Here is a 14,922-nt window from a genome sequence, read left to right as displayed (position 1 = left end):
TTAAAAATGGAGATCTACCTTTATATACTTCTCACAGAGATCTCCAAACTGTAGCAGTAAAAAGAAAAAGCTATATGGACTGTGGGTGATGTATCAGTACAGATTCAGCAGTGTAAACGTGTACCATTCTGCTAGGGAACACTGAGGAGAGAAGAGGCCAGGCAGGTACGGCAGGGGGCATATGGAGAACATCTGCCTTCTACTCTACAGAGGGAAATTTAAAGATAGAATAAACGTTTAAATTTTTAAAGGACTTGGTACAGTAAAAGCCACATTGCAAAAATCCATTGAATAAGTGTATATGGGAGTATTTTGCATATTCTGAGCAGGACTAATGACAGTGTATCTTGTAGTTTAATAATTTTTCAAAATTTACACATTCACTATATTTTATGACTACAGCATTTATGGCAATTTCTAACAAATAAAAACATTATGGTTCATCTTCATCCACTTTATTCATCAGATTTGGCATTGCACAATCTCTGGTTCTTCCTCCAAACCAAAGGTTTGGAAATGAAAGGTAAACATTTTTAATCAATTCAGGACATTGAGGCAGTCGTGACAATGCAAATAAAGACACTTATGAAAGAGGACTTCCAGAACTGCTTCAGAAAGTAGCAAGAGCAGTGGGATGATAGTGTTCAAGAAAAGGGAAATATTTTGAGGGAGGTTAATGGCAATGTGGCTTTAACTGTAATAGACTTTTTAAAAAATTTAAACATTTACTGTATTTTTAAATCACATCTCATATTTTGTTGTGAACCTAAAACTTTTAATTAATAGTCTATTTTTTTAAAATACACATTACAAAACATTTTGTAGAATGAAATCTTGTTTAGGCAAAATATGAAACAAAAATGCACAGATATACACAGATGCATAGAAGAAAAGATGAAAAGAATACAAAACAATCATACCAAATCATGTAGTTTTGTCTCTATGAAACAAGACAAGGACAGGGAAAAACATGTATTAATAAAGGCATCGCCATTACACTTTGTGTACTCCTGCACTATTCAAATGTCGTGCAGGGTAAACGGAGGCTTGTGTTCCTTATGCAGGAGAGGGAAACACCAAAAAATAAGAACAAACAAACAGAAAGACAGAATCAAAGATGAGCCAAGTGCCAATCATGTTTACATCAAATGCTGTGTCTGAAAACTAACTAGTTCAAATAACATCTTGAATCCTAAGTTTTTTTACTAGTTCATCTGAAGTATAATATAGAAGCCCACTGAAATATTGCTAAGAAAACAAGTTGAACAGGATTGCTTTAATCTTTATAGTTAAACTAAAAAACAAAAAAAGGCTGGACCCTCAGCATAACTTTAAATTAAATATATAGATATACATCATTTATTGAACTATAAAGATCTTCATTTACACGTTTTAAAATAAAAACATGAACGGGGCATTTATAATACATTTCATATGGGTAGACCCCACCTCATCCAGTTAGTTCCTCTCACACATTTACCACACCACCGTTTTGGGAACATGTAAGTATTTTTCTCTTTATTATTTTAAAATATAAATTTTGGACATTCAAAAGTGCAACAGTTAATGTGCCTGTGGGGAATATCACAGTTAAAAAAAATATAAACAAAGGCAGTGATACAGCTTGTCATAAAGGTTTTGGCAGTATTCTCCAAGTCTATATAGAAATACATATATACATATTGATGTATAACATCATTTTATCTTACGTCCCTCTTCACAAAAATAGGACCATTTTGTACAGATTGGCAGACCACATTTTAAGAATATCATTGATCATTTAAAAAAAAACACAAATTGTGTTTCTCAGGCCAGCTTTGATTGTCATCATAGAAATAGAAAGTGGGAAGGATTAGCAAATTTTCTTCTGCGGACTTGTCAGGAGGCCAAGAAAGAAAACAAATCTGGAAAACGCTGAAAACACCATTTTAAAACTGCAGTCCCTCATCATTTCAGGTGGGAGCACTGGTACGGACTGGAAACCACCAGTGTGAGAATCTTCATACAGTCTCATAATGTCATGCAAGACTCAAAGTAGTATCAGAAGTCAATGCACCAACAAAATAAGGCTGTACAGGGAGGGTGAGTGATAAACAGAATGCTTGAGCTATGATTCTAGAAACACAAATGTATTTCAAGTCTAATTGGCTCTACAGAATCAAGTCAGGCTTTCATTTTTAATTGGCCAATCTGGCTCAGCCTTTACACTTACTATGGAAAAGGAGGACAAGAAAGTTGGGGCTTGCATTGAGATTCCACCAGTAGGTAGTCAAGTACCTTGTTATTGCTTCTCCAACTTCCCAAGCATCACCTGCCGGAAGCACATTCGTGATTGCTGTAATCACGGCCCATGTTTCATTCATATAGTGTCGGCAATTAAGCACCCTGCAAAGAATGCCAATGAACCCACACTAACTAGTTTGACAGTTCGGCTGGATGTGACAATCCATCCTCCCACCTGCACCCAAAATACCAGGAAAACTTTTCAATCTTTCTCTCCAAAATATTGACCTGGCTATTCAGATTTGGTACATGGAATTTGGTAATTTTTACACATTTTTCCTTGGAGGGGGACAAGTTCAAGTCCCCCATGCAGTGGGAAGCAGCACTTTTACTTTGCCTTAAATTTTGGGAGATGTGCCAAAAAACAAAAATCTAGCTTTCTCAGCCTCAGCTAAGAATGCAAAGTAAAATGAAGGGTAGCAATTGCCATATATATATTAAATATCACTGACCTGAAGCCAAGGACTTTAATAGTTGGCTTCCTGCATGGTTGACTTCCAGCTCAGATCCAATTTTCAAATTGTTCACATACCACCACCATGGCAGCCTCCTGTAATCTAAGCCAGCATTTCTGAAAATTGGCTGATCAGAATGGACACAGTGTTTACAAAAATGCAGTTTCCTGCCTCTGTCAGACTTCATAATGCATAGTTTCTGGATTCTGCAGAATCTAGTGGTTCCCATTGCCAGTTCCATCTGGGAACTGAAGAGCTAGGCTGATATACACAAGGTTTCATGAAAAGACGCCTTTATGATCTCAGGGTTGCAAACTCCTTCCTTTTAGGCTAGGAGATGAAAGAAAGGAGCTGAAGTTAGGGCATCCTTCTGACTCTTAAGGTTCGTACATCCACCAAAGTTAGCATTAGTCATGAAAGAAACCTCAGTGAATCCAATCTTTTTGGTGATTATCGTGATTTCTACTGGGTCACAGCAGAAGTCATGTTGGCCACAGGATTTTGCCTTTCTATTGAGAACATTTAGGATTTGGGGGTTTTGTTTGTTTCTAATCCCATTACTTCAGAGGTTATTAACTGGTTTTAGTAGAATGGATTAGGGAACCTATTCAGTACATAATTAAAAACTTTGACTTCCTAGATAATACTACTTATACTTTGCTCTCTATGTTTATTAAATTTAATACACTAAAGCTATTATCATGTTTTTTATAAAGAAACATATGTTATTTAATGTAAATGTCAAAAACTGTCAAACTTGTCACCTACTTAGTAAAGGGTTTTTTTTCTTTAAATTGTGCTTTCTCTGTAGGGAAATCATGTTACATATTACACATTTAGCATTACTGATAACAGTAGTATTATTATAAACATAGGTTACAATATACAAATGAGTTGTTGGGCTGCTAAAGGACCCAAATCTATTAAACAAAGTTGGTTGTTATCTTTTATCTCTTTAACACTATGAAAAAAGTAAAATGTGATAGTACCAGTACCTTTTAAGGTTCAAAAGTGGTTCTGCATGTACTTCATAAGAAAATTCAACAGCAGCTGATACCAGGTTCCAAGAGAGAAGTACATGGATGGACTGAGTGGTCTCTTCAGAAGTCCAGAGAAGACAGTTAATACAAATCTAAACACATCCTTGGTTAGAATTATTTACATAATTACAATGCTGGGGTTTTGTTGCAGTACAAATTGTGTATGTGGAAATCTCACCAATGCCCTTGAAACACAAGGCTCGTTTTCTGCTGCCTGTTATTCTCTGTCCGTGTATTTCCAAACTTCACAGGCCGCTGAGATGCTACTGAAGCATTGCAAGAGGCAATACCGAAAAAGTTTATTTCAAAAATCCCACGCATTCAGATTCAAAAGGCTCCCCAGTCACATCCAGGAAGTCCTCTTCACCCATCATCCAAGTCCTCTTCTCGACCTTTGCATTACATTAAAGTGGTTTTCTCAAAGGGACCCACAGGTGGCTCCAGGAGTGGAAGGTGCCTGCTGGATCTGCCAGTTACAGAAAGCTGTCCTCCACCAGGTCCGAGGAGTCTATGCCAATGTCGTCCATCATGTCGATGTCCTCAATGGTCTCGTCCTCTCTCTTGATGAAGGTGGAACTGCTGGAACCTGTCTCAATGGCACTTTCTTCAGAGGTCTGTGAGCTGGCCAAGGAGAGAGAAGGAAAGTTAAGAACTATGTATAAGCCAGCTATGCCATGGTGCATTCTCAGGTGGCCTCCCACGGCAGGTAAACTTTTACCACCAGATGGCTTGGCAATCAGCCTTGGGCTGTCCAGGTGGCAGGTCTGTCACTGAGACCGACAGCTGCTCGTCAGCCTCACTGCACGGGCTCTCTGGACAATTCCAGGTGCACACACCTCAGCTTTCCTGTCTTTCTGCCAAGTTTTTCATCCATGTTTCTAGCAAGCTGTAAGAATCTCTACTATTCCTACTCATGGAAGAGAAAATCAGCAATGCCTGCTGATTAAAAGGCGCAGAGAAGGAAATGCAAAAAAAGAAAACAAAAAAGAAATCAACTGCACACTGCAGCCCCACCAGCCCCTTGTTCTCCCGAGAATCTTCTGAACAGCCAGACTGTGTTCTCAGCGCCTGGAAGGCCCAGATAGATGAAGGCTCTTTATTCTTTATTGAGGGTTAGGGGGAGTTCTTGGGTAAAACAGACTCAGGTCTAGAATGGACTTCACACGTTACTAAACTCCCTTGACTTTGATTTATTTCTAGGGTTTTTTATTTTTACTTTTTTATTCTATGAAAAACACAAAATTTTACAATCAAATAATAAGAGAATAACAATAGTTGATATGCTGTGTATTATTACTTTCAAAGTAGTTGCTTAGTTTTATTCTATGAAAAACACAAAATTTTACAATCAAATAATAAGAGAATAACAATAGTTGATATGTTGTGTATTATTACTTTCAAAGTAGTACAAGACATAAACCAATAAGAGTCTTACAAAAAGGGAACAGATAATAAAACCTGCTTAGTAATGAACTAAACTAAAGAAGTATAAATGACACAGATTGACATATATTAAAATATTTTAAAAATAACAATATATCATTTTGGGAAGTATTGTTGTAAAATAACTTTTGGGCACCGTGGTATTTTGTACCATCTAGAGGAATTCTGCCATTATGTACAAAAACAAATGAATGATAATTTAGCTGCTAGAATTCAAGGAATCATTTTGACTTTGATTTATTTCTTTGAGTATGAAATAGTATGATGATGATGCTTAACAATACACCTGTCGGGATGATGAAATAAGGTAACAACCATAAAGCACATCATAAATGCCCTGTAACACATAATAAGTGCTCGATAAATGTACTTATTATTATTCAAACCCATATCTAAATTTGCATAAAGCCTGGATATTAGATGATATCAGAAAATAGAGGAGAGGCTTATTATTGTTGCTTCGGGTTCTTTTGAAACAGTCTTGCTGTGGAGTCCAGGTTGACCTTGAACTCATCATATACCCCAGGCTGGCCTTGAACACTCTTCCTGCTTTAGTGTCCTGAGTGCCAGCATCACAGGCATGGACCATCATGCCCAGCTAATTGTTCATTTTTTTATGCAGTTAATCCTTGGGTATTGATCTGAGTTAATCCTTGGGTATTGGTCCTGAGTCAATTCTTGGGTACTCTATCTATGGTCCTACCACAGATACTGTGGTTAAGGACTGTTGGCTCCCTCCTTGGGAACTGCTGTCAGGTAGGTCAGGCCCCTGGCTCTGTGCCTCTTGGCCTGGCATATTCATCTCTCTGCTGGTCTGTCTCACAGGCAATAGGCAGGAATGTGGGGAAAGAAGAAGCTAACTTCCACTGAGACTATGCCAGATCACCTTTCTGCTTGTCAATGTCATAGAGTGTCCCAGAGCTGACAAGCTGGCTTACAACTGGTTTCTGATCCACAGTGTCCATTTGGCAGCCCAGAACCTGGCTCTCCAGGGGCTCAGACCAGGAAATGCCAAGCCCACTTACAGTGAGACCCTTTCTCATCCCTCCACCATCCACCAAAGCCAACAGCTGAGCCCTAGGAGAGGGCCAATGACTTCCCAGCTGACGACTGCCTGCATAAGTCCAAGGCCTCTGGCTCTGGGTCCACACTCCCACATACACACACAGACCCAGCCCTCCTCATGCCAGGCACAGTCTCAGTGACCCAATGAAGTCAATCAGGACATATTGTGCCCTGAACAAAGACTCACACACATACACACAACATGGACCTTGAGCAAGACCCCCCACCTTTCTCCCAACTTTTTCCTCAGCCAAGGGACTATTTTCAAATGACTCCAGTCAAAGGTTCTCTACCAAGGAAACATGATCCTCCCACCCCACCACAGCCCGAGGAGTCAGGGCATAGTAGACTCATCTAAGAGATGCTTTCACAGCTGTAGAGGCTCCCATAGAACAGTTCACCACCCAGGAAAGCCTCCTCTGGTAACCAGAGTGGGGTCCCCCCTTCAGGATGCTGGTTGGGGGGAAGGTGGGCAGCCGACATGGCCGCCATATCTACCTGTGCCTGTTCCTCTTGCCCAAGTCTTCTTCCTCAGGCACAGGGTCGATGTCAGGCAGTGGGATGATATAGCCACTGTCAGCACTCAGTCTCTGCTCATCCAGGCCACCCTCCCAGTCTTTCAGCTTGTCTTCCTCATTTTTGTAGATGACACCAATATACGTGTTGTCTGAGTCCACACGCATCCGTGCCACAGCAGGATGGTCACTCTTCAGGAAGTCCAGGTGGATCTTCTCATAACTCTGTAAGCATTCATTTGACATATTTAATCAAATGTTATTGACTAGGCTATAAAAATAAGCAGAGACATTCAGAAATCATGAAGAAGACAGGCATGGTGGTGCATGCCTATAATCTCAGCACTCAGAAAGCTAAGGCAGGAGGATCACTACAAGTTCAAGGTTAGTCTGGGCTGCAGAATGAGCTCAAGGCCAGTCTGCATTACATAGAAAGATCCTGTCTTAAAAAAACAAACACAAAAAAACTCAAAACAGAAATCATGATGACTTAACTGCATGTGTTTCCAAACTATCTCATAGACAGCTAGGGTTCAGACAACTGAAAGAGTCCTATGTCAACCTTCCACTGAGGTGGGGATGAAAAAGGACCACCAGTGTCAGAGATCTGCCAGTTGGTCTTCAGATACCAAGAGGCCCTTTTTCAAGCCAGTAGCTTTAACCATGTGCCTGTCCCCCCACCCCCGCACTCCCTGGACGAGCATTGAGCCCTCTGGACCCATCATATGGAGTCTCTAGGGCTCTCACAGGCCCCCATAGGAAGGGGCAAAGACTTCAGTAAGAACACAATTCCCAACCTGTTTCTGATTCCTAAATGTCAGGAAAGGCCAACCTTTGATATAAAAACTCTATTCAACAACAGTTTCAATCTCTGCCCACCAACCTATCTCTACCAGTCACAGCATTGCAGACCAACCTAAGGTTAATTTCTTTCTTCTCCTCCTTGCTGCACTTATGAGAGTCACAGGGGGGCACTGAGATCATCACAAAGGATGATCAAACTATAGTATTTAACTTTTAGCTCAATTTCCAGGAGGTTCCAGTGCAACCTCCTGATGCCGCTGCCACTTCTCTCCTGGAGAAGAAGGGAAGAAGTAGGATGAAAAGCCCACACAGTGACTAATCCGAATGTAAGAGACGGGATTTTTTTATACAAGTTCCCCTTGGTTTCCTTCCCAAGGCTTCAGCAGAAAGTAGTTTCATTCATTTCCATCTCCTGCCTGACGCTGTGAAATTATATTTGTTCCTTTGAACAATGTTTCCTATGCCATGGAAAACCAGTTGGAGCCACAGATAACAGCTGAGGCTGTCCCTTCTGGACAGCAGGTAAAAGCCAATTTCACAAGGCTTTAAATGCATTCAAATGAGCGACGTAATCACTGTGGATGTCCTAAGACTTCTAAGTGCACAGCGGACACTCAAAAGTGCTTACAGGTATCCCACACCTAAGATGAAAAGGGAGCCCTGCAGGAAGGAGAGGTTTTTCATTCACTGTTGTTACCAGGGAGGCATGGAGCATACTGTGAGCCCCAGCCACAGGATCGCACAGTCTGTATCCTGCTTTGCAAGTGCTCCTTTCAAACATGCTGAATAACACTGCTCCTTGGTATAACTACCAGCTTTCTTCCCTTTTCCAACCAATGTAAGAAGCCTAGACAAACCTTTTTATATTGTCCTGGCAGCAGGTGCTCCACTATCTCACTCAGGTGGTAAAAGGAGGGTCTCTTCTCCGGCTCGCTGTTCCAGCACTGCATCATGATGTCATAGCTAGAAAGGCACAGAGCTCAGAGTGGGCACAAGGAGCTACACAGGTATCCCATCCCACAGACCCACAGGACAGGGACATGGGCCCATGGGCGGGAAGGAAGCTCACACTTCACTGGTGGCATGGTCAGGCTTGGCCATCCGGTACCCACTCTTGATCTTGTTGTAAAAAGTAGAATCCACCATCATGCCAGGGTAGGGTGTGCCACCTAAGAACAAAGAAGACAAGTGGCATGATAAAGGCACCATGCGCTGCTGGTACATTCAGGGTGGCAGAGCATGTGAGGGGATGGCTGTAACCCAGAAGTCCTGATGTCTTGGTTCTTTCAAAGAAATTATTATCCTTGCGTTGACCTCAAAGGACTGCTCAAATCTTAAATTTAACCAGCACTCTAGGTTGGTCAAGTCTAAGCATTTGATGTAAAAGTTTTGCATTTTAGAAAGAAGCACTGAAATGTTTTTCAGTGTTTCTGACTATTGGATTTACATATACAAGCAAGCTGTAACAACAAAAAGGAATTTTGAATTGAGGGCAGGAAAGTCATTCTTGTCAGTAATGTTCAAGGGATTAGGGCCAAAGTCAGTTGGGGTTTGAATTGTCTAGAAATTCTGTTTGTAAGAAATATGAGCCCTGATAAGCCACAGACTGGGATGATGCATGGTGATCCACCAGGGAGAGAGAAGTAAGACAGACAGAGGGGACTAGGGAAGGTACTCATATTTTGCTTTCATATCAAGATAACAGATGCATTCACAAAATGATTCACAATTTTATAGCCAAAGGCAGGTCATGTTGAATTTCCTCTTTGACAACTTCCAAAGCTCATCAGGAGTCCTTTCTCCTGCCTCTGGACTTACACTGCAATTTTAAGTCAGCACCACATGGTTTACTTCTAAGAGTGTAAATCTTCTCTCCCTCCTGGAACCGTGAAGGTCAGGGTCCTACCTCACCCTTCTCTAAGGGCCTCCCCTAAGAGTTTTCTCTCCTCCAGAATTGATGACCAGGAAGGGGAGTTGCAGCCCTTTCCCTCGCCATGCTGCCACCATCCATGCTCACCAAGTGAGGAATAATTTAACCCAAAGGCCAAAATGAAAAGTCAGCCAGGTGATTCCTTGGGGAACCACTCAGGCATGGCCCAGAGGAGATGCACAGAGGCCTGGGATGGGAATGCAGTCTCCAACACCCACTCTCAGTCTGCCCAGGCTTCAGCAGACACAGCAAAGGCCAATGGGTGGGGTAAAGCAGCCGCAGCTTGCCTGATCACACAGCACACAGCTCGACAGAGCTCACATCCTGAGCTGGACTAACACAGCCCTTCCAGTCTGTTCCAGGTCTGCCCAAAGAAGCAGGAAGGCCAGGCCCATACCAAGAGAAAAGATCTCCCAGAGCAGAATTCCGTAAGACCAGACGTCACTCAGGGTGGTGTAGAGGTTGTCGAAGATGCTCTCAGGAGCCATCCACTTCACAGGTAAGAAGGTCTACAGGGAAGGAAGAAAGAGATTAGTTTCCAGCCTATACAAGGATGACCTGCAGTAGTGGAAATGGGAAGGGTCCTCCCTCAGCTAAGAATAATGGCAAGTAGCAATTTCCTACTACTAGAACCTCTTTTTCTTTTTCTTTTTCTTTTTTTTTTTTTTTTGAAGCTGGTCTACATTTTGGCGGAAACACTAAAGTGAAGCAGACCCATGAGGTAGCTTCATCAGCACCCTTCTGTCCTCCAAGGTTGCTGGAGAGAGTCATAGCTTTACGCAGACAGGTGAGAAATCGGCTCCATCTAAAGATTCGGGGATTTGTGGAAGGTGCCTGGGAAACACCATGGCCACACAGAGCACAGAAAAAGGCCCCAGAGCCACCTCACAGGCCATGCATTAGAGTGCTTTGGACTTGTGCCTTCGGGTGGCAGACATAGCCTCCTTCATCTACTTACACAGGAGGAATGGAGAGGATCAGTCCAATGAACAATACAAGGGCTGTCTTTAAGGAGGCTGAGCCTCTGAGATGCATTGATGCAAATGGTCTTAATGTTCTACTGGTCATGTTTACCTTATGAAAATATAAAACCTCAAAAGCAAGTGACACCCCTTGGAAATGCACACTTGTACACACATACCCACAACTCGCCTTAATTAATAAACGACTAACAATTAACAGAGAGCTTCTCTTTGCTAGGCACTGTTCTAAGCACTCCACGAATTCCCTTATTTAATCCCCACAGCAACTCAGGAATCACTTGTACACACATACCCACAACTCGCCTTAATTAATAAACGACTAACAATTAACAGAGAGCTCCTCTTTGCTAGGCACTGTTCTAAGCACTCTACACGAATTCCCTTATTTAATCCCCACAGCAACTCAGGAGACAGATACTGCTACTCCTCCCTACTATAGAGAAGGACACTAAGGAATGACATGGACCAAAAATTGGCCCCAAACCCAGCCCCAGTGATTATGCATGCTCTAGCCATCTGTGCAGAGCCTAAGCTTTTCCTACTGACCCCCATGAAGCCCACTCGCAAGTCTCGTGGTCTCCACGTTAAAAGATGGGCAGCAAATGCCAAGAAGCAACACAATTTGAGAAGTTAAAGAGAGGAAGAGTGAACAAGCCAGAGAAAGATAAAGGTACGTACACTGCCTTTCGACACGTAGTTTGAATCATGCATGATATCTCGGGCCAGACCAAAGTCACAGATCTTCACGATTTTCCCTTGTGCCAGGAGGACATTGCGAGCAGCCAGGTCACGATGGACACACTGCATGGAAAAGCAAGAAACAACTTCAAAGTCAATCTACCTGTGATAAGATAGCAACACACCTGCAAGAGTGGCTGCCCTCTGGTGGCACCTGGAGCTGCCCAGCCTGCACCTCAAGGGCTCAAGAGCTCACTCTCACCTCACTCACCAATACACAAAAGATCTGGAGCAATGCAGACACCTGACAATGCCAGGCTCCCATCCCTGCTCAAGGGAAAATGCAGGACGGTCGTGAAGGAGAAGCAGTCACTGCTCCAAGATCTCCCTCCTAGTGTCTCCTCCCCATTCAGAAATCTGTGGCCCTGTCTAAAGAGGTCTCTGTTCCTTGAACTTACATTTTTTGAAGCCAAAAACTCCATTCCTCGGGCTACTTGATAGGTGAAGCTCAACAAATCCAACAAAGTAAGGCCTTCAGAGTTATCGTCCGAGAGGAGGTTTTTGACTTCTGAATCTGCAAAAGAGAAATGAAATGTGCTGGGTTTGTGGACAGTATGACAGCTCACCTGCCCCAAGATCCCAGCTTGCCAAGGATTGGCCAAAGAACACAGCCAGAGGCATTTCTTATGGTTTCTGAACCTCCCTGGGAGACAGCTGAACCATGTCAAGGAGGCTAGAGGTGGAACTCAGGCAGAAGCATTTGCCTAGCATGCTTGAGGCCCATGGTTCAATCCCAGCAAAGCAAATAAACAAATCCTGATATCTTTTCTTTAAAAAGTAATATATAAGCCAGGCTTGGTAGTGCATGCCTGTAACCCCAACACTTGGGAGGCTAAACCAGGAGGACTGCTGAGAGTTCAAGGTCAGTCTGGACCACTTAGAGAGTTCAAAAGGAAAAAAAAAAAAAAGCAATGTATACACCTGAGCATTCCTAACCAAACCAAAAAATCCAAAACCTAAAGTGCTCCAAAATCCAAAGCTCAGTGTGCAATTACATGACAACATATGTGGAGAATTCTACACCGGACTTCATGTGACAAATAAGTCACAAACCAATATACTATGGTGCTTCAGGTCACAAGCACTTTTGTTTGCAACAGTTTGATTTGCAAACAGAGGCATTTGGCAAAATTTTGTTTTTGTTTGCAAACTCTGCATCAGGTGACAGACAGACATGACTGTGGTCAGCTTTCCCACACAAACACAAACGTGGCCATCTTTTCCAAAATCACAGAACAAGTTAAGTTCGTGAACTGAGGTAATACTGTGTAGGAGCACTAAAAATATGGTATAAACTACCGACAGGATGTTTGAATGAAGTCCATATGCAGTATTAGTGAATTTTGTGCTTAAACTTGGAGTCTATCCCAAGATAGTTCATTCTCTATTTGTGAATATTCCAGAATCTGAAAAAATCCAAAACACTTCTGGTCTCAAATATTCTGGATGAGGAATATTTATCCTGCATGTGGCAACACACACCTGGTGTGTGTGTGTGTGTTTGTGTGTGTGTGTGTGTATGTGTGTGTATGTACACATACGGCCATAAGGACCAATCTAAAGTGATCTCTCTATAGATTCTACATATATTTTTTTATGTGTTTGTCTCCCAGATTTCTTTTTTCAACTTTCGTTAGCAATCACCATAGCCATGTTTAAAATTCACATACACATAAACACTAAAATCTCCATAATAGATATACAAGAGGACTCTGAAAAAGTAGTTTCTGGGTGGGTGGGTTTATTGTTTGTTTATTAATTCAGTTATTCATTCAGTTATTCATTCAAGACAGGGGCTTACTATGTAGGTCAGGTTGGCTTTGAACCCACTATGTAACCCTGGTTGGCTTCAAACAAATGAAGATCTTTCTGCTTCAGCTTTCCAAATGCTGGGATTATAGATGTGTACCATCACACTTTTATTTTCTTTTTCTTTTTCTTTTTTTTTTCTCTGAGTTTATTGGTACATTTTAGGTATACAGTACAGTTGCATTCATCATTGGGATCTTGTACCTTTAAATGACAGGTCTTGGTTCTCATTTTTTCCCCTTGTCCCTGCTCTCCCTTCACCCCCTCCTCCCTTCCCTATTTACAAATAAAAAGCTACCTTCATAGTACCTGATTTATAATGCGTCAATTGAGTCAACTACCGCTTAAGACGAATGAGCAATCTTAAAGATCAAGGACACTGACTTCTCTTTGTTTGTAATTTGTCCACTTTCCCTGGTTTGTCCCATCTGGAAAGGTCCCAGAGTTTTTGAGGAAGAAGGCAAGGTAGGCCAGCAATTCTCAGTCCTTTTTGAGAATGTTCAGGCCAGTGAAGAGTGGTTCCAGCCATTCATATTTTCACCCAGCTACAGGCAAACCAGAAAAGCATGGTCTGCCTGCCAACAGGGCCTGAGCTTTAGCATGACTCAGGTCCCCCGATGTCTGGTGCCAAGTCCACCAGCTCAGCCTGGGAAGCAACGTAAACTATTTTTAACAATGTGGGAAGGAAGAGGAAGCACTGGTTCTGATAACTCGTTGGCTCATCTTTAAAAAGCACTTGGAAGTTCACCCAGTTGGCAATGAGAAATGAATGAACTTGGAACTGAAGAAAATGGAAAATATTCCTGTGTACTGAGCTTTGCAAAGCAAGCATGTTCTTTTTTTTTTTTTTTTAATGGATTGTACCTTTCACTAAAGAACGCTGAAAATATTCAGAGTGCATCAGAAATTTTCAAAACGATTTCCATGGCAGCTCAACGCTTTTGCATCAAAGAACAGGAGGGCTCAGGCCCCAAAAGATAAGATCACAAGAAAAGCTAAGCCAGATCTGTCCAGCAGCCACCCTACTCCGAGTCTGTGGTTAGCCACCCTGGAGCAGATGGGAGGTGCTCCATCTGGTGTGACATCAGCCAGGCATCCTGGAATTTATAAATCACTTCAACCTACCACATACACTTCTGTTTTGAAAACAGATGGGTCTGCCTTCTAACAACAGTCAATAGAAACACCTGTCTGAAAATATAATCTCCAATTGTCTACTCTCCAGTTTCTACCACAAATTAGATGTTAAAAGCTAAACCAAGGGTAAATGAACTCATTGTCGTCAAAATCTTAAAACATAAGAAAAAAAACATTATGAGGAATAAAAGTAAGATTTTCAACTTTTAATTTTTTTTTTCCAAGTAAAGGCATTAAAAATAATTATCACCATGTTTTCATTTAAAGGAAAAGAGTGGAACTCCGGAAAGAATTTAATGGCATTTAATAGAGCATTAGCTGATCATATGCAAGGACCTGGGTTTGATCCCCAACACTGAAAAAGAAATAAATGTTAAAATATTGTTTTAAAAGACATGTTAACAAAAAAAGGAAGTCCATTGTATCAAAGAATAAATTATTCCCTGAAGTGATTTTTTCATTTAAAGGAAAAGAGTGGAACTCCGGAAAGAATTTAATGGCATTTAATAGAGCATTAGCTGATCATATGCAAGGACCTGGGTTTGATCCCCAACACTGAAAAAGAAATAAATGTTAAAATATTGTTTTAAAAGACATGTTAACAAAAAAAGGAAGTCCATTGTATCAAAGAATAAATTATTCCCTGAAGTGATTACATTTAAAGTTTCAGAAATTCACTACATTAAATCTGTCTTTTTTTTTTTTTTTTTATTCACATTG

General features: G+C 41.5%; 1 protein-coding gene across 3 annotated transcripts in view; it reads right to left on the bottom strand.

Moving 5' to 3' along the window:
* Positions 1-1,339: 1,339 nt before the first annotated feature.
* The window catches only part of Pdgfra (platelet derived growth factor receptor alpha), a 53,234-nt gene continuing 39,651 nt past the window's right edge, over positions 1,340-14,922 (bottom strand). For all 3 annotated transcript variants that reach the window (XM_010640265.3, XM_010640266.3, XM_010640270.3), the window contains exons 17-23: positions 11,655-11,770; positions 11,197-11,319; positions 9,933-10,044; positions 8,675-8,774; positions 8,463-8,568; positions 6,785-7,026; positions 1,340-4,399 (exon numbers count right to left, since the gene is read on the bottom strand). In XM_010640265.3, coding sequence (XP_010638567.1) covers positions 4,252-4,399; positions 6,785-7,026; positions 8,463-8,568; positions 8,675-8,774; positions 9,933-10,044; positions 11,197-11,319; positions 11,655-11,770 — 947 coding nt within the window. In that variant the 3' untranslated portion in view covers positions 1,340-4,251. The remainder of the gene's footprint in view (positions 4,400-6,784; positions 7,027-8,462; positions 8,569-8,674; positions 8,775-9,932; positions 10,045-11,196; positions 11,320-11,654; positions 11,771-14,922) is intronic.

Source organism: Fukomys damarensis, unplaced genomic scaffold (assembly GCF_012274545.1).
Source record: "Fukomys damarensis isolate Sample0158 unplaced genomic scaffold, DMR_v1.0_HiC HiC_scaffold_35, whole genome shotgun sequence".
Lineage (NCBI taxonomy): Eukaryota > Metazoa > Chordata > Mammalia > Rodentia > Bathyergidae > Fukomys > Fukomys damarensis.
Note: the sequence above shows the minus strand (reverse complement) of the source record. Positions and strands in the feature narration are given on the sequence as shown.